Source organism: Mustela nivalis (genome assembly GCF_964662115.1).
Source record: "Mustela nivalis genome assembly, chromosome: 19".
In the NCBI taxonomy this organism is placed as follows: Eukaryota; Metazoa; Chordata; class Mammalia; order Carnivora; family Mustelidae; genus Mustela; species Mustela nivalis.
Window position 1 is genome coordinate 22,877,785 of NC_139038.1, and position 19,546 is coordinate 22,897,330.

At 48.0% G+C, this 19,546-nt stretch overlaps 1 protein-coding gene and 1 long non-coding RNA gene across 11 annotated transcripts in view; one reads left to right on the forward strand and one right to left on the reverse strand.

The window, feature by feature from the left end:
- Window positions 1-763: 763 nt before the first annotated feature.
- LOC309855010 lies at window positions 764-7,761 on the reverse strand. The gene is made up of 3 exons (XR_014306560.1): window positions 7,677-7,761; window positions 2,095-2,363; window positions 764-834 (listed from the first exon to the last, which is right to left on the reverse strand). It is a non-coding gene; the product is annotated as an uncharacterized lncRNA (long non-coding RNA).
- The window catches only part of ARHGAP17 (Rho GTPase activating protein 17), an 85,648-nt gene continuing 73,303 nt past the window's right edge, over window positions 7,202-19,546 (forward strand). For 8 of the 10 annotated variants that reach the window (XR_014306536.1, XR_014306537.1, XM_082714804.1 and 5 more), the window contains exon 1: window positions 7,202-8,264. Coding sequence is in view for 6 of the 10 variants with exons in the window: in XM_082714804.1 (XP_082570930.1) it covers window positions 8,212-8,264 (53 nt within the window). In the remaining 4 variants the exon portion in view is untranslated. The remainder of the gene's footprint in view (window positions 8,265-19,546) is intronic. The other 2 variants (XR_014306538.1, XM_082714809.1) reach the window with 2 other exon arrangements.

Here is a 19,546-nt window from a genome sequence, read left to right on the forward strand (position 1 = left end):
TATACCTGGTAGAGTGACCATATTTTGCAGCTTATGTATTTAGTGGTTTGACATCTCAGGCCTTGATGACATTGGAGGGACTGTCTCTGGCAGATCTGGCTGATTTCCAGAGATGAACAACAGCTTGTCTGGCAGCAAACCTTTCACAGGTAAACCAGCCAATTCAGAGACTTTACCCCCAATCACCTCCTCTAAGACACTCTTGTACTCCGGGTCACTATCCCTTGCCCTGATCATGCCAGAGGCAGGGACAGACAACACCACTGTGTCCCAGAACCCACTGAAATGACACGAACAAGGCAATCTTAAACCTGCTTACTCAGACTCACCTTCCTCTTCCCATGGAAACCATGGGAAGGGTCTTGCCCACATTGTCTCTTCACTCCCTCTTTCTCCTGACTGCTTCCCTGGGCAGCCCTACATGGCAATGAGGACCTCTTTTCTTGGGATCTGTGAATCTAAACAGCTTCTTCCATTGTGAGAGTTACTTGTATATCTGCCTGTCTTACCATACCTGATTAAAATAAACTCCAGTCCCCTTAAAACATCTGAGACACCTGGGGGTGCTCAGTGGGATAACATTTTGGCTCAGGTCATAATCTCAGGGTCACGGGCTTGAGTCCCATGTTCGGTTCTGATCTCATGGTGAATCCCCTTGGAATTCTCTCTCCCTCCACCCCTGCCCCCACTAGTTCTTGCTGTCTTTCTATGTCTCTCTTTAAAATAAATAAAATCTTAAAAAAAAAAAAACCACCCAAACAGATTTAACGATGGTGAATATTTTATTATTATAGATTCCTCTTTCAACATCCTCTCAGTCACATGTGTCTTGACCTAGAAGGAGACACGATTTACATTGTTACACACAGGGCACCCAAACTGCTCTGCTATCATAGGCAATCATCCTTTGGGGGAGGATATTACTGCACCCATCTTTCTCCAGGTGTGACATCATATTTATGACATCCTACTGTGAGGGATTTGTTTGACACACTTATTAAGGACATACAACTCCAAGGGCCCTGGGTGGCTATGATCATTAAGTGTCTGCCTTCAGCTCAGGTCCTGATTTCAGGGTCCTGGGAAAAAGCCTGTTCAGCAGGAAATCTCCTCCCTCTCCCTTTGCCCTTACCAACCCCTTGTGTATTATTTCTCTCAAGTAACTAAATAAAATTTGTAAAAAGATTTTTTAATTATTTATTTGTCAGAGAGAGCAGGAGCAGGGAGAGTTGCAGGCAGAACAGGCAGAGTGAGAAGCAGCCTCCCTGCCAAGCAAGGAGCCTGAAGCGGAACTCAAGGATCCCATGATCCTGGGATCATGACTAGCTTCTGGGATCTGGGATCATGATCCTGGGATCATGACCGGAGCCAAAGTCAGACGCCCAACCAACTGAGCCACCCAGGCATCCCTGAAAAAAAAATTTTTTTTAAGGAAAAAGGGACATGGAAGTCCAACATTGTTTAGTACTTTTTGGGTTCTGGAGGTAACATATTGCTTCTTTAGCTGTTACTTCTCAGTGAGTCCACTTTGGCGGGACTCCCCTCAACAAAAAACTCTAGGATCTGTGCAAGCAAAAATTAACTGTTGGGGGTGACTGGGTGGTTCAGTTGGTGAAGTGTCTGCCTTTGTCTCAGGTCCTGATCTGAGGATCCTGAGATCGAGCTTGGCAGGGGGTTCCCTGCTCGGTGGGGAGCCTGCTTCTCCCTCTCCCTTTCACCCCCTCTTCCAGTCAGAGCTCTCTCTTAACTACATAAATAAAAGCTTTTAAAAAAAAAATCACCTGTTAGTGCCCAGGTGAAAAGACTTTAGCAGCCTCCTCTCCCACTTCCTGGAGTCCCTGGACCACCCATGCTATCTGTCAATTGTCCATGGGCTCCCAATGCAAGAAACGGCCCTCCTTGGCCCTGGTTAGAGACCATGAAAGCAGCAATTGCTGGCCAAGCTCTGGGCTCTTTTGGAAACACAGTCTCTCAAGATTCCGAGCTTTCTTATCCAGCTGTCCATTATTTTCTGGGTCATGGCACCCCCACCAGCTTAATATAGTCACCAAGTCCTACTTGCTACAGGCTGAAGCCCAAGTCTGCATATCCTACCTGCAGGTGGAGGTGGGGGCTTCTGTCCACAGTGCATTGCCAGATTCCATGGTGCTGGAGGACGTCAGCTCTTCCTCCTACCCGTTGGCTACCCAGGGATTTCCATGGGATCAACTGTGTGAACATCAGTGGGAGTTATTACATTTTGATTTTGATGACCACGTCTCCCTCCTGGTCATGTGACAACTTCACTTCCTTGAGAAGCACCTGTCCTACGCCTTAAAAGTCTCAGTCCCAGGTTGAAATTGATGTCCAAATATCAGAGTCTACTGTGATGGAAAGATGAGATTAAGATTCAATAGAATTGTCTTGGCATTGGGTAATGTCAGAGGGCTGCAAATAGCCCCATTTCTTATTCCCTTTGCCCTCTGCTCCCATGAATCAGATCCTCTGGCCAACAAGCCCTCCTTAGCACAGAGACAAGGCACAGTTTCTCCCCAAGTAAGCTCCAGTTCCCTGACAGCCTGTGGAATGATCCAGCAAGCCAAACAGTCCCTCCTGCAGGAAGTAGGGCTCACCTTCACTCTCCTGTTAGTACATAGCCTGCACCCACAGCCCTTGTTCATTCTGTTCCCGAGTGCAACATCCCCCGTGGCCCTGCATGGTGTGTGTGTCCTCCTTCCCTGGGCCATGAGTATAGGTTGGTAATAAATTACTGTGGAGCTCAGCTGTGCAGCATCTGGACATCCCATAACTTTCGGGTGGGAATCACTCCCTTCACCAATTGGTGAAGAAGAGAAGAATGAAATCTTTCTCACTTGTACCTTTGTCAAGGCACAATGATGAGGCTCATGGGCTTGAAGTTATTTGGATAATAATCTATTGGGGGCTTTCAAGAATTCACCTGGGGCTAAATGGCAGCCTTTATGTGACTGATGAAGAGGAAGGAAGGCCGCAAAGGCAAGGGCTTGGATGGTCTCTTAAAGGTCAAACTCCAGGCAGTGGGGGAACCCTCCAATATTTGCAGCAGGGAAGGAACATCACATTGTTATCTCAGTTCACCCTGACAGCAGAACGCATTCAAGGGAGGCCAAGAGTGGAACCTGCAAGATCGGTAGGCAGTCTACTACACCAGTTGGAGACAGGAATGGGTGAATCAGAAAACTGACAACAGGAAGGAATTACCATATTTGGCAGGCTGAAGATACAGCAGAATGGAAAATCAGTGGAATAAGGTCCTTAAGGAAATGTGAGTGGATCCTTTCCAAGGTATAATGGGGCGCTTTTGGATCCAGGCCCCCCAGTCACCCTGCTGCGAAGACCCATGGGCTCTTGACTGTGCAGTCACAGCTGGTCTTCTCAGATCCCCAGCGTGCTTGCCATCAACCTCAATGCTTCCTGCCGTTCCGCATCAGCTGCCTGGAAAGATCCCACGAAGAGTCTCCTTAGGAGGGCTTTGTCCGCCATTCCTTCGGACTGACTGACTAAGGTCATCAGTTTCCTCTGTGTGTCCTCCAGGATTTCCTGCTGGACCTCATTCTGTTTCTTGAACTCTTGGAGTTGGTCCCTCCTTCACCTCCAAGTCGGCATTTGTTTGATGCAATAATCTCTGTAAGGACTTCAGTCTTCCTTCTAGGGTATCTGCCTTTTCCATCCATTTGGCCAGTTCCAGCTTCAGGTTCACTAGTCTTCGATCATAGTGCCTTCCCTCTTCCTGGGAGGCAGCAAGCCAGAGCAGTTTCCTCCTTCTGCTGGGTGACCACGTGCAGCTGCTCCCGCAGCGACTCTACCTGCAGCCTGGCTCCGTGGCTGGCCTTTTCCATGTCAGCAGAAGACAAAACGAGTTTTCCCTGCAAGACCATCACTTCCTCTCTCAGCCGAGCCACTTGGTCTTCTGAGGCCAAAGCTTCCCGGTGCCGAGAATCTTTGGCTTCTGCATCAAGGTGCCGCCCTCTCTCCAGCTCCTGGGTTAGGCACAATTCTCTCTCATGTAACTGGTGAACCTCCTTCTGGAGGGCGCAGGTTTCCACTTCTTTCTGTGTCAGTGCCAACACGACGTCATCTCTCTCCTGTTGACACACAACTGTCTTTTCCTGCATTGACCAAATGGTGTCGACGAGCTGGTTCAATTCTCCAGTCTTGCCCTCTTCTTTCTCTTGCAACAGTTGCTCCAAGGCCAGGGCCTTCTCTCTCATCGCAGCATGCTGGGATGCCTCCTCTCTCTGCGTCACTGAAAGCAGCCGATTGTCTCTTGCAACGCTTGATTTTCTATTTTCTTTTCTCTAGATCTTTCCATGATCTTTGCATTTTCCTCTTTCAGCCGATACACATCCATTTCGAAATCTGCTATCCTCTCCTTCAGATTGGTGGCTGCCTGCCTCAGCAGCTTATTCTCACTCAGCTGGCCCCTGAGCTTCTCCTGTGAAGAAAGCAGCTCCTCACTTTTTGCTTGGATTTGGAGCTCCTGAGCCTGAAGGGAGTTTTGTAGAACGGCCGGTTTCTCCTTCTGCTGCTCCATGTGGGAATCGGAATTGCTGTGTTCCTGTGGTTTGCCTTCTCTTTCCCCGGTGGCAGCTCCTGAAGCAATCCATCTCTGCTGATCTTCCTGGAGGGTTCGGATCCTTGTCTCTTTTCCTCGCCCTGATTTTCTGAGCTCTTCTACCTCCTCTTGGAGCACCTGAGAGGACTCACTCACTAGGTCAGACTTCACGGCCTTCAGAGAGTCGGTGGACCTGTGGAGTCGCTGGAGGTCTGGAGGAAAATCACATCAAGGTTCCCTAAAAGGAGGTCCTTGGCAAAGCTCCCCGATGCGAAGCTGAAGTTGGGCCAGTTCCTTCTCTAGCTGTTGTAAGTTTATTTCATGTCCCTGGTAAGTTTGGATCTGGTCCAGAGAGGCTGCCTGCGGTTTCAGAACGTTCTCGCTGTTGGGGCACGCCCACGCCTGCAGTTGTTGCAGATGTGTCTGAAGCTGGGGGGACTCCCGCTTCAGATTTTGGACGGTGGTCAGCACCTGCTCTTTCCACTCCTCCAGGATCTTCACTCGCTGTGTTAACGTGTCCCGTTCCTGGAGAAGCTGCTGGAACTGATCGATTTGAACTCCTCGAATCTCATGACCAGGGCCGGGTGTTTGCAGGATCCTCAATAAAGTCTGGCATATCTGACTTAACGCATCCACTTCCAGGTCTTTTTCTCGAATCACGTGTGACAAATCCCGAATCCTTTCTCTACACCCCTCCTGGCCGCTGCTTTCCACTCTCGTGGACAGTTTTTGGTTTTCCTCTTGCACCTTCTGGAGGTCTGCTTCCTTGGCAGCAAGTCGATCGGTCATTTCGTGATAGTCCCTTTTCAGATTGCTATTCTCTCTCATCTTCTCATTTAGGACGACTAACACCTGTTCGCTTTTCAAAGCACACTCTTGCAATTGCCGCTGAAGTTGTTCCACGCCCGTTCTGGCTGTGAGAAGCCTCCGAGATGCTGCTGGAAAGACCCTGAATCTCCACATCCTTTTGCTGGATGATCCGAGTGAGTTTCCCGATCTCCTCTTTGGAGAGCCGATCCACTTGCGCGGTCAGCCGGACGTTCTCTTCAGTGAGAAGCTTCGTCTCCGGGTCCTGTTCTTGGATCCCTTGGACTAACCTTTGAATTTCAGCTTGAGATGGATCACGCTCTTCACTTGCGTTCTCTCTGGGGAGAGGCTGGCTTGCTCGCACCTCCTCGTCCTCACAGGGTTCTCTCGGAATGTGCGGGCTTTTGTCGGGCAACTGGGCTCTCAGCTCTTCCAGCGTGACTTGCAGATTCCGAATCATCTCGTCTTTGGCTGCGAGGAGCTGAGCGCGTTCGGTGTTCATCTCCTCCTGCCGGTGTTGAAGACGGTCCACCTTCTCCTTCTGCTCCTGTAAGGACTGAAGCAGTACTCTCTTCTCCTGGTGCTGGTTGTGAATGATCTTCTGTTGTTCTTTTATTTCCTCCTCGAGATCATCTTTTAACTTGTTGAGCTGAAAGACCTCACACTCTAGTTCTACAATCTCCTCTAGGATTTTAGGGTCAACCAGAGGGACAGTGTGACTCTGTTGTGTTAGGCGCTCTAGGTCTCCGTCCACATGAGGATGTTCGTCTGTCATGGATAGGAGATGCATGTCTTTGTCCTCCACGGATGGTGTAAAATGTTACTGCTTCTTAAGGTTTCAGTCGACTTACCGAATTCCTCCTGAAGCTCTGGCCTTTCTCTAAGCTCTTTAATGTACACATCTTGCTCTCTGACCCATTATGTCAATTGCTTCTGCTCCTCCAAAGCAGATGGTCGGCGTCCATCTGCTCGATGGACGTATTTCCAGGTCTTTCTCTTGACCGAGTTGAATGAAATGCACATGCTCTACCAGTGACCACTCTTTGAGACTTCACTCAGACTAGTTTGTCTCTTTCAACAGCTTCTTTTCAGCTAGACACAATTTTGCCACTAACTGCCCTTTCTCTATTTTTAAAGCCCCCATAGCAATGTTGTTTTCCAGAGAATCCTCGTTGTGCAGAACAGATTCCTCCAGCTGATGTCTTACATCTTGGAGCTCCCAGACCAACTTTTGCTTTCCTGCTCGGAGATCTGAAGCAATGTTGTTCAAACTGTCGTTCAGCCGCTGCATTTGTGTAAGTTGTTGCTTCAACCTTCTGAACTCCATTTCCCTTTCCTGAAGAAGGTCACAGTTCACGTTCCCGGCAGAGTCTTGGTTTTGCAGGTCTTCCACCTGTCGTTGATAGTCCATTAGTTGTTTGTGGTGCTGGTCAGTGAGGTCTGCTAGTTTCTGCAGGTGGACGTTTTGTAACACCGCCACTTCCAGCTGATGTTCGTTCATCTCTTGCATCCGCCGCTGCTCTAGGTCTCTGATGTGGCTCTTCAGTTTCCACACTGTTTCTGGGTCGATGGTATTTGGTCCCTGGGTGAAACACGAGCACAACCTCTTCCAATGAGTCACTTCAGCCTCCAGTGTTTTCATCTCATGGAGGCGTCTATTGATCTGTGTCTGGGCTGAGATGACATCAGCGAAATCCATGGCGTCCCCAGGGAAAGTCCCTTTTCCCAGCACATGTTTATATCTGTTAATATCGGAGATGTCACTGGTCAAAGAGGTCGCTGCTGTCCACGGCCCCTAGGGAATGGCCGAGGCCAAAGCCCAGGCCACCAGCCCAGAACATCTGACGGCCATACAACTGCCCTGGTCCGCGGTGAGAAAGCGTCCAGCGCAGTCAAACTACCCCACCAAGTGTCCCAGAACCCCTGCCTGTGCGAGGCTAAGAATCAGAAGCCAACTGGCATTTCCAGACAACGCCTGCGTGCCCCTCCCTCACCCCAGCGCCCGCTGGTCAGGCAGCTAGGAAAGGCCATGTCTCTCTGGCCAGTGGTCCCAGTCCCCGCCGCTCATCCCCACGACTTCCCACGCCAGGCCTGGGCCCCTTGCCTTCCTTCCCCTGCTTCGGTGGCTGTCCTGGTTGGGCCCCTAGAGCATGCTCCTGCCTGACTGTCCCCAGGTGCCTGCCCCCAGAAAATGCACGCGGCCCTCAACTTCCTCCTAAGTGGGATCACAATACACAAAGTCCTGTAGCGTGAGCTTTCCACACAGCAGTATCTTTTTAATTGAGGTGAACCGTACACAGTCACAGGCATCCATCCAGCTAGGAGAGAGGATCCTATGTGCATTTCACAGATGTCTACAGTCGCGCAGAGGATGGCCCTCACGGAGACTTTGGATATTTCCAGCCTCTAGAGGCTCCAGAGCGCCCGTCAGTCCTGCACCGACAGCTCGACCCTTGCCTAGCCTTGGTGGTTCACCGGCAGATGAAGGAATGCGCCACGCCTCCGTCTCCTCCTGCAGCTGTGCGCCTAGAGCAGGCAGGGGGTTGCGGAGGACGTTGGAGTTGCCTGATCCGCGGGTCCTCCGCTCTGCACAGTGTGGCCCAGGTCTCTGGCGGCAGAGGTCCGATTCCGCCAGGCGGCCTCCGCCTGGAGCTAGTGACTGGCGGGCCCCGCGCTGCCCCGGCGGGCGGCGCCGGTGGAAGTGACGCGGCGAGGGCGGGGCGCGGGCCTGAGAGCCGCCGCCGCCGCTGCCCGGGCCGGGAAACGATGTAGCCGCGCCAGGTCGTCCCCCCAGCTGCCCGGCCCCAGCCCCGCCGGCCGCCGCCGCCACCATGAAGAAGCAATTCAACCGCATGAAGCAGCTGGCCAACCAGACCGTGGGCAGGCGAGTGCGCGCTTTGGGCCGGCGGGGATTGCGCCCCGGTGGGGGCCGGGGGCGCGTCGGGTGGGGAGCTGCGGAAGGGGCCGAAGGCCGGATCCCGCGAAGGGGCTGGGCGGGGGCGGTCCGGCTGCTCCTCTGGCCGCGCGCTCCCGTAGGCTGCCGCACCCCGCACCCCGCACCAGGCACAGGGGCTCCGGGTCAGGGCTGCGCCCCGCTGCGGCCTGGAGCCTAGCTGGGAGCCGCCGCCCGAGCTCCCGGGAAGCCACGGGTTGGGTCGGCCTTCCGAGACGCCCCCGGAGCATAGGTCCCCGCCGCCCATTGTTCAGGCCCCACCGAGCATCGCCTTTGGGGGCGACTGGACCCTAGCCTTCCCCTGCCCACCCCCGGGGGTTTGCCCTGCGAAAACCCCTCACGGATGTGCGGTAGGCCCGGCGGCCGCTCTGCTCTGGGGGCGGTGTTCTCAGGCTTTCCGGGTCTCCCCGCCGCTTCAGACCCTCCGCCTCCTGCCTAATGGCAGGAAATAATTAAGGGGCGATCAGAGCCCGTCGGATCCGCCTTGGGGAGTTTCTGGCGTCCAAGGAGGGACTGTAGAGGTGCTGCTGCCTCCAAACCGGGGGCCTCTGTGGACCGAAGGGCCCAAGTTCTTGACATGGAGAAATTGGCAACTGGAAGGAAAGAATGGTGGAGACGCCTTAGCTGACTTTTATTTTATTTTTTAAGAGCTTTTTTGGGAAAAGCCTTTCTCCCTCTGGGTTTGGAAGCAGATCCTTCTGCGTTCGTGCCTGACAGGAAACATTATCCAAAATGAAATGACAGCAGAGACCGGGGTTTGTAGACCATCCGGCTGTTGGAACAGGAACCACTGGTGGTTTTGAGAGCTCCTAGAGGTGATGGTCATGTGCCCAGTTATCTGGGGCACATCTTTCAAGGTCTTTTAGGGCAGTTGGCTATACTGGATCTACTGACTGTTTATTCTGGGATGAGATATGAAAGTGTGAGTTTTCCACGGCTTTTGCTTTTTTTTTTTTTTTTTTTCAACAGTTGAGTCAAAGGGAGAGTTTGGTTCGGTCAAAGCACATGTGATAGTTCTTTTTTGTTGTATGTACCAAAATACTTTTACTTCCCCTCCCGTTTTCTAAATTTGCCTTGTACTGTTTCAGTTCCCCGTCCTCCCCACCGCCTAACTTTTTGCTTAGTGGCTTGGTTTTATTGTTTAATTTGGTTGCTACCCCACCCTATGATCTTAGTGTGCACTGATTCTGTTTCCAGAGTTGAAGCCTGTTCCCTAAAGCCTAGCGGTGCCTATTTTTCTGTCATTTGTAGGAAATGATAGAAATAATGCTGAGAGGGAGGTAGATAGGGTCAGAGTGGGGGCAGTGTTTCAACCAAGAATCTGTAAATGAATTATAAGATAATCCCTTTTGAGTTTTCTTACTCTCCCCTTTGCATTTTTAGTAACATACCTTGTGAAACTCATATTTGGTGAGTGTCAAGACAGATTAGTCACATTGTCATTCTGACCTGTTTTTACACTGTATCAGGAAAGGGGTGTTTGCTTGTTTTGTGCAACCTTCTGAGCCTTTTCAAGCTTCCAAACCAGTCAGGGTCTCTTTGGTCCCAGCTTTCTCTGCCGCAGCTTCTCTTTTCACACTTCCATTTCGGCCATAGATGCCCTGCTTTTAGATTCCAGAGCAGGCCGAGGATTCCTACCTAGTCACCTCTCCCTGGAATTCTCTGGAGCTCATTTCCCCATACCAGCTGTGTAGCTGCCTCCTACTCCTTCTTCAGCTCTCCAGGCAAAGGTCTCTGCCTCTAAAAGGCCTTCGCTGTTGCTCCCACAGAGACTGGAGGACCTCCACCCAGGGAACTTTGATAAATCCACACAGCACCCGGTTTTCTATAATGGAGTGGCCTTTTTACTTGTTCTTGTTCTTCAGTAAATGAAATGCCTTGAGAGAGCCCTTGCTGCCTTTCTCTTTCATTTCGAGCCTCTGCTACGGTGCCTAGCATTGGGCGGAACCTCTACAAAGATTGTCAAATCAGGGGTCAATCTAGTTCTTACCAGTTCACCCTGGCGGTGTGAGCCCAAGTATGGGAAAATGAAAACTGGAGAGAGGCAATGGTGATTCATGCTGGGACCGTAATTCTGGCCCTGACCTTTGACTCTGTTTGAAAATCTTTATTGCTCGATGCCAGTGGAGGCCGGTGGAGGCTGAGGCGACTACCAAGCTATGGAGGGTGTGGCAGTTATGGTCCCAAAATCCAAACTGTTTTTCTGGGGAAGCTTCAGCTTCACTGCTGTCCATTTCCTTGATGTATTTATATTTCTTCCACTCAAGTTATTGTAAAAGTCTCAGGAGGAAACACAGAGGCAGAAGAGAGCCTAGAATTGTGATTGTGTGTTACTATGTTATTGGTAGACACCAGAAACAGGATTCTGGGTGCATTCAACTCAAGAGGAAGGCTAGAAAGCAAAGGTCTCCTGCACCCACGAGTGAAGTCATGTGTGTGGATGCCCATCATGTATGTTATCCATTCATAGAGCCTTGCAAGGCCATGTTCTCTACCCAAGAACGGGGACCTCGTGAGGAACCCTACAGTGAGGTTCCATGGGACCTCATGGGGGAGAGTCAGGAACGGCCGGAACCAGGCAGTTCTCCTGATGTGTGTGTCTCCAATGGGAGCTGGAGGGTGTTTCAGAAGATGGTTTGCGTAGCACACACGCCAGGTGGTCTCAGGAAAGGTTTGTCCCAAAAAAGAGAATTGGGATGGTTGATTTACTAAGGGGCACTTCTTGAGCCCACACTGCGTGCCGCTGCTCAAGGTATTAAAGAAGTGAAAGTGAACACAACCAGGTTTCTGCCCTGAAGGGGCTCCGTAGCTTTGTGGAAGAGATGGACAAACAAGAGATAATTATAGACCATTAGGTAACTGTTTAAAGAGGGACAGCAACACTCCACTCTCAGTGGATGGAGAGAGGGACCAAAACCAGACAGACAAACTGGGAGAAAAGTGGAGCAGCCTTTCCCCGCATCTGTAAGCACTTCTTTCCATTTTCTCTCCTATGGATTAGGACTCTTTTGCTTGTAAGAGAACCCGACTTGAATTGCCTTAAGCCAAGATGGGAATTTCATTGGCTCCTATGGGACCCAGAGAGTCCAAAAGTAGTGTGGGTGCAGCCAGGGTTTTTGCTCTCTAGATAGGCTGTGTCCATCAGGAGATACCCCTGCCTCAACCCAGTTTTCCCTCCTCCTTAGTTCAAATCCCAGAGGGCAGAGAATGCTTTTCACTGTGACCAGAGGTCCAGGGTTGACTCTGAATGTGTCTGGCTGGGCCCCATGCCTTGCCCTGGAAATGGGAATGGAGTCAGCCCCACCCAAACCACAGGGACTGGGAATGGGAGAGCACTGGCCCCCCCCGAGAGCACTGGGTGCTGTTCCCAGAAGGAGGGGAGAAGAGGTGCTGGTCAGGATACAGTAAGTATCACATTGTGTCTTTTGTAGTCCTGCTCTAAAAAGAAAAATGTATTTTGACAATCTCCAGGTTGGATAGATAATTCATCAGATGCAGGTGGTACTTTTTGGCCCTTGAGAGTCTGAGTGGAGGAAGGCATACACCAGCGTGAGGAACTCAGGGAACCCTGAGTTATGAGGTAGAAGTGTCAAGGAGCAAAAGAATCTGAACTCTTTTGAGTCTGACCTAGGAGAGTTGATGACCTAGGAGAGGCCCTGGAAGGGAGTTTCTCTTTGGGGTTGGTTTGTGCCAAGGCTGAAGTACTCCCTGCAGGTCCGAATGCTTTCCTAGCTAGTAGCCTTTAGAGCAGTCAAGGATACAGACTCCAGGCTGTGGCAGAGTGACTTAGAATAGGTGAGGACCCCATCGGTGTGGGGGAACCTAACCGATGTTTGTCTCACCAGAGGGGCATGTAGGAACATGAGCCCAGTGTGGCCCAACCTTTGGGGTTTTGGAGAAAGGATTGAAATCTGGATTTTCATGAAAATCAGGTGGTACTGAATGCAAATTAAACCACCACCATGACATTCTCAACAGAATCTGTCCCTGGTCAGACTTGGTCTGGGTGTGGGTTACTAGTTGGCAATGGCATGTGTAAAAGGATCAGGAGGTTAATGATTCCTCGCAACAAGTTCCAATTTTCCTTTTCTCTCCTGTACCTTACCCTGACATGACTGCATTCTAAGTTCCTGGATTTTTGGAAGAGCTTGTTCTTTCCTTTTCCAAAAGCTTTCAAAGATCTTATAGTCATACTCATCGATAACTTATCTAGTGGGTTTGCTTCCCAAGTGTTGTCCCAAAGCACCTGGCTTGGCTCTCAGGGCAGAACTCGGGGCCGGGGCTTCTGACTTTGGATCCCACATGTTTCTGACGACAGACCCTGGCCTGGCTGCCTTTTCACCTGATTCGCCAGGGAAGGGTTGGTGCGGATTCAGTGCCTTTGGTGCTGGCTGAGCTGCTGGGCTGTAGGCTTTGCATAAATGATCTCACCACCTTCTCCATAGGAAGTCCCAGAGGTGATGTTATTTATTCCTGACTGAATGATGAGGAAGGGAGGACTCAAAAGAGGTCATCAGGCTAGTCACTGATAGAGCTGTCATGAACCAGAAACCAGGTCTGGGATTCCAAAGCAGCTGTAAGTCCAGACTTCACGTGGGCAACTCTTCTTGGAGGAAGCCTGTGTTGGAGTCATGCACGGTGCTTTCATAAAGTTTTTCTACCATCATGAAGGCCTAGCAGTGACTAGTGTTGTTCCCTCGTACAAGGAGTCGTGGCTAAGTAGCTGCTGTCCCCTCTGTATCAGGGGTCAACTGTCCATTTGCCCCACTCCCTCCTGGCTTGTTTTCCTGTGTTAGATTCCTTGCACACCCTTCCCTAATCACAGAAATCTAACGACCTTTCCCAGGAGCAAAAGACTCATTGCTTCACGAGGTAGCCCACTGTGTTAGGGACAACACAAATTCTCACAATGACTCAAAATGCATCTCTGCCTGGGCATCCCAGGGCAGTCCTCCGGTGCCACAAAGAATCAGCCCTTTTTGTACTCAACATCATAAACCGTATCCTTCCGTTTGTCAGCAGGAACCTTCTACATCCCTTACCTATTCCACACACTGATTTCCTCTGCCTTTTCTAAGGGAGCTTGGAACAGGGTTTCTGAGAAAACAGAGATGATGCTCTGTTTGCTTCAGTCTGAGTGGATCCCATCCAGAGTCTGCATAGAGCAGAGGAGGAAAGAAATCTGTCATCCTCGCAATTTCTCTTGCATGGCCTTGTTATACACTGAACATACTGTGAAATCCTGGAATATCAAACAGAGTATTTATAGGTTTAGTGAAAACCCATTGTTTGCTGAAACAAAAAGGAATCCTAAACAGATGTGGCCCTGGGGCATCGGGTTACCTGTGAAGGCAGCATGTTATTCTCATCTGAAATGATCTCTGTGTTAGTGGTTCCCAGTATGTCTGCGGCAGACCCTCCCACCCCATCCCCCCACCTGAGAGACCTGACATTCTGGTGTAGGGTCCCAGAATTAGTATGTGCACCATGCATTCTTTTTTTTTTTTTTTTTTAAGATTTTATTTATTTATTTGACAGAGATCACAAGTAGGCAGAGAGGCAGGCAGAGAGAGAGGAGGGGAAGCAGGCTCTCCGCTGAGCAGAGAGCCCGATGTGGGGCTCAATCCCAGCACCCTGGGGTCATGTCCTGAGCTGAAGACAGAGGCTTAACCCACTGAGTCACCCAGGCACCCCTGCACCATGCATTCTTGTCAGACTGTAAAAGTTTGGCATATATCATTCTATTTCTGTTTCTCAAATACAGGTAGATGCCGCAGTAATTAATCAGGTATAAATCCATTTAAAGTATTATTACACTCCTATCTGCTTTGTCTTTATGTTAAAATAGGAGCCTCTTTTTAAAAAGTTTGAGTTAAGGGAGGTTAGTCTATGATGTTCCTATCTTTCCAGGACCCTAGTGATCTGAAGGGCCATTGCATAGCTGTCCTTGTATTTGGATAGAGACATGTCCCCATTCTTCTGTCTTCTCTGACCATTCCCCTGGGTGATTCAGCACCCCCGGACCTACCACCTTACAGCTGATGGCTTTTCAGCTTTGTGTTTTTAGCCCTGGCACCTGTTCATGCCTCCATTGGTCTTCCTCTTGAACTTCTCCATTTGAACTACATCCTCAAATTGGCTTTCCTTCCTTGTATTCCTTAGTCTATGGGTCAGTAAACTCTGGCCTGGAAGCCAAATCCTGCCCACTGCCTGTCTGTTTTTTTTTTTTTTTTAAGGTTTATTTATTTATTTGACACAGATAGAGACACACACACACAGTGAGAGAGGGAACACAAGCCGGGGGAGTGGGAGAGGGAAAACAGGCCTCCCGTGGAGCAGGGAGCCTGATGCTGGGCTTGATCCTAGGAGCCCGGGATCATGACCTGAGCTGTAGTCAGACGCTTAATGACTGAAGCACCCAGGCGCCCCACCACTGCCTGTTTTGTGGGGGGAAAAAAAAAAGGTTTATTGAAACCCAGGCCTGCACTGTCCCAGCAGAGCTGAGCAGTAATGAGTGACCGTACAGCCTACCGAGCCCATGCTGTTAACAGGAAGTGTTTGCAGACCCCTGCCCTGGCACTTCGAATGCTACATCATCTGTGAGTCCCCCTCTTTCTCCTCTGTGTTCTTTATATCCAGGCTCTTCCCCTGTCCTGGCACTTCTGCCTCTGGATATCTTTGAGTTAATCTCTGCCTCTTGATGGCCTTAGTTCAAGCTTTTTTTTTTTTTTTTTTTTAAACCTGGACATGAAATTGTCTTCCAGCTGGCTTAACTAGCTTGAGCTGGATTTTATCCCTTCTGTGGGACATCTAGGCCTCCACTCTGGTTTGGCATGGCTAGTCACGATTTTATCATAGCCATTCCTCTCTAAATGATTTTCTCCTGATGAATTCTCTGGAGTCCAGAATCATGACATTGGTAGGGGATTAATATTGATGTGGTCACAGTATTGCTAAATTGCTTTCTTACATGATAGGGCTGTCCTTCAGTTTTAGCACAGCAAAGGATGGCCCCTGGAATGCACATCATTGTACAAGCCGTGATGAATGTTCTATTTCACCGTTATGCTAGTAGCATTTGGTGTTGCCCTAGAAATCGCAACCTATTTACATTTTTTTCCACTGAGGTTGAAATGATTGAAATGTATTTGTATTTCTGTAGGAGTTTTCTGTCTGTGTCATTTGTTCATTTAATTGCCATGGAATTAATGTCCAGTTGTTGATGTCTTTGTTCTGTTACCAGTTTGGTTCAACAGACGTCTATTGAGAACCTGTCAGAGGCTGGTTAAAAAGATCATTGATTCCTAGGATCTTGAGTCGGGAGACAGACCTACAAGCAGATAATTCGAGTACAGCCGGTTGTACTTATTCTAGCAGCTCTTGGGTGTTAGTAAGGAAATATTAACGCCATATCTTGATCTATTCATATATTGCAATATAAACGAGTTAACATTCTTATCCTTGGGTATATTGCATAATAAGTGCAGGGACTGTACCTTGAGGGAATCCATTCATGACCATGTACATATTTGATACAAGTTTCAGAAGATAAGGCAGATTCTGTTGAAAACCTGATCTTGTGATTTATAGAACACATTGCTTTTTAAAAAAAAAAATTTAAAAGATATTTATTTATTTGAGAAAGAGTGAGAGAGAGAGGGCAAAAGTGGGGAGGAAGAGGGAGAGAAAAAGGGAGAAGCAGACTCCCCACTGAGCAGGAGCCCAGTGTGGCCCAGGATCCCAGAACCTGAGCCAAAGGCAGATGCTTAACCTGCTGAGTCACCCGGCACCCCAAAGACACTGCTTTTGAATAAGTATAACATACTTGTAGCCAGTGATGTGAAAACAATGCTAAGTTCATCTTAAGCTCTGCAGGCTGTAAGACTTGTCTCTAATGTCTTATTATTTCCTGTTAATTACAGCTTATTAATGATTTGCATAAGCTGCTTCCTTTTGATTAGTCTGAAGATATTTTTCTTGGACTGTCCTTTCCCACAGTTCCTTTTAGGTGTCTCCCTTATCAAAGATACTTTGTTCTAGTAGTCCACTTAATCCCTCCTTAAATGTTTTATTAGCATGTCTTCTATCATTTCCAAGTGAGCTAGCCACATTTATGCCTCCTAAATAAAGAATTTAAATCATAAGTGGTAGACTAAGTAAATAGGTCCTCAAGTGAATATTAAAGTTTTAATAAATCAATGCTCAGAACTGCCCAGAAATTCTGAGCAATGACCAGCTACCCATGACCCATCAGTGTGAACATTTCTAAGTCTACCAGCTTGTATTTCACATAGTCACTGGATACTTTGAGATATGTGGGCTGGACTGGCCAGCTGAACCCATGCCAATCTGTACCTTGGGGAAATAACACCAAAGTGTTTCTACTTCACTAGCTCTGATGGGTGCTAGGGTAGATGGAGCATGGACACTGGCTTGGGTTTCTGCGAAGATTTCTCTGACACGTGACACTTGAGCAATCTTGATAATAGGAAGTAGAGATGATGGGTCATCAAGAACTCCCAGAAGGAAGAAAAATTCTCAGGAAACCTAATCCACTGACATTTTTTCCTTTAACTTAATTTTTTTTTTAATCTATACATTAACTCAGTATATTTTGTCTATAAATTGTCTATATCTGATTGCTAGCAGTGGGAAAACTCTGTCCAGCTCTTATTTTCAAATTAGGTAGGGAACTAACTTTTTTTGTAGATCCATATGTACTAAAGCCCAGAGTGACTGTGGTGTTGAAATTCACAAGTCTCTGCATGCAGCCCCCTCCAATAGATGGAGCAAGTTGGTTCTTTACAAAGTTTTTAAAAGCTGTGAAAGCAGCATACTCTTACTTCCTTTGCCTAATAAAAACTGATGGCCATCTTTCCCCAAAGGAGACAATTTTGTTGTATATTGAAACTCTGTGGTGGCATCATTTCTCAGAGAGTCACTTTTAATTTCTTTAGTTTTCATCATACTCGGTCATCCGCTTTTACAACCTTTTCAGTACTCTTATTGCTTTTGCATTCTTGGACCCGCTAGGATGCATGATGGTCCCCAAACAACCCCAAGATGGCAGGACTAAAACACACGAGCACCTATGATTGTGGACACCAAATTTTAGAGACCGGCGGTGTTGACTGGCTTTTGTTCTCATCTGTGGAAGACCATGGGTAGAAAAGCTTCCGTGCCAGTTTTGGGGGATCATGGTTGAGGGCCACTGCAGTAGAATTGGGGAGCCTGTGTATGCACAAGTTTGAGAAAGTCAAGTGGGTGCTCTAGGAGGACCACTCTGGTGGCAGGTGACTTGGGGCTGTGGAAGAAGAGGATGGTTGGGGTAAAGTGTAAGAAACTGTTCCAACAGGCTAAGGAGGAGTAGGACTATGGCGTGCTGACTAACTTGCAGATGTTTAGCACCACGGTGTTTGGGGAGAGGAAGGGAGAAACTGAAGGGTTGAAGTGATTTGGGTTGTGGCTGGATGTTATCTGCTGAAATAAGTCACACAGCGATTCCTCACTTCCATTCATTTCTAATGCTTCTCTTTCTTTAAACATGTAATTCTCACACCGGCTTTGACTTTTTGTTGGCTTTCTTTTCATTCACTGACTTAGGGCTTTGGGTGTGTGTGTGTTTGTGTGTGTGGACACCACACTGTGCTAATAATAACTACCAATGAGTAACGTGTTTCAAATCTGGCAAAGCTGGTCTTCTTCAGCTTTTTCTTACTCAGTCTCTCCTCCTTCTGTATAGAAATGAATTTTGGTATTCCTTCGTTTCTAGCTCCTAGAAAAATTCACTTATGATTTTGATTGGTCTAGAGCTCATTCATGCACATAATATTTGTTGGGTGCCTGCAGTGGTGTAGGTCCTGGGGATATAAAAGCAAATGCATCCTAGGTATTTATGGCCTAGCATATCTGGGAACTAAACCTTAGGGAAGGTTGATGTCTTTTCCGCATGAGTATGACATAACTCTTTACATACAAAGCTTTTATGTGCTTCCTAAGTATTTTGTTATTGTTGGAAATAGTGCCTAATTATTTGGTAAACATGAGAGATGTTCATGTTTGTATATATATTTACTTTACTAAACTAGTTGCAGCTGATCATTTTGTTACTTCTTTGAATTTCCATGTATATAACATTATCCGTCATGCTCTTATTTCTTCTTTCCCTATTATTTATTTCAATGATTTTTCTTTCATTTTCTCATTTAATGGGTTAGACTCCAAAATAATGTGTAGCTGGGTAATTGTTTGCAGCAATATTGTATAAAGGTCATGTGATTTCACCTCTATTAGGCATTCCAAAAATGTGACAAGAACTGGTAAAGCCCTGTTTAAATGCAAATGTCCTAATCTGAGTGGTTCCTGATGGAAATCTACAAGCCTTTTCTCTGTCTTCTTGGAGCCACAACACCTTTTAGCATGTGTGACGTTTGAGTTTAGTCATAAGATTGGCAGGTGTGTGGCTTAAAGGCAGAACACTGAACTTGTGGTAGTCCATCCATACAGAGAAAACAACCGCAGTACGCTTGGACTGAGGAAGGAACTGGAAGAGAAATTTGAAATGGATGGAGCACTGGGTGTGGTGCATAAACAATGAAGCCTGTTACACTGAAAATAAATTAAATAAAAAAAAAATATAGAAAAAGCAATCTACATTTACAGAATCCTAAAAATATAAAAAAAGAAATTTGAAATGGAGCAGATGTGGAAATAGGTTAATATAACTTCTAAAGAAATGGTTAGCACGTGATGGGGCGGTGGACTTAATTGCAGACTTTGACTCTTGGAGCAGTCTTGAGGAACAGAAACCTTGCTACACTTTGATTTAGATGGAGGTTCCAACAGCTCTCTACCTGAAAAAAAAAAATCATTCACACACATAGATTTGCATATAATTTCCCGGACTTCACCGACCTCTTCAAGCTCAGGGCCAAGAACCCTAGGATTAAAGAATCCTGTTAGTTCCTGGAGAATAGTGTAGCCGCAGTTCCCGCTTTATGACAGGTATACGTCTCACATGTTCTCCAGAACACACACTTGACCTCTGTGTGGGAGCCTCCCCCAGAAAAGCCGAAAGGGTATATTCTGGATGATGAGATGTGGCGATCACCTTAAAGTACTTTCCCTGGATTACCGGCTTCTTTTGGCAGTGACTTCATTCCAGAATGTTTTCAAAGCTTTTAGATGAAGACTTTGAAAACCTAAAACCACTC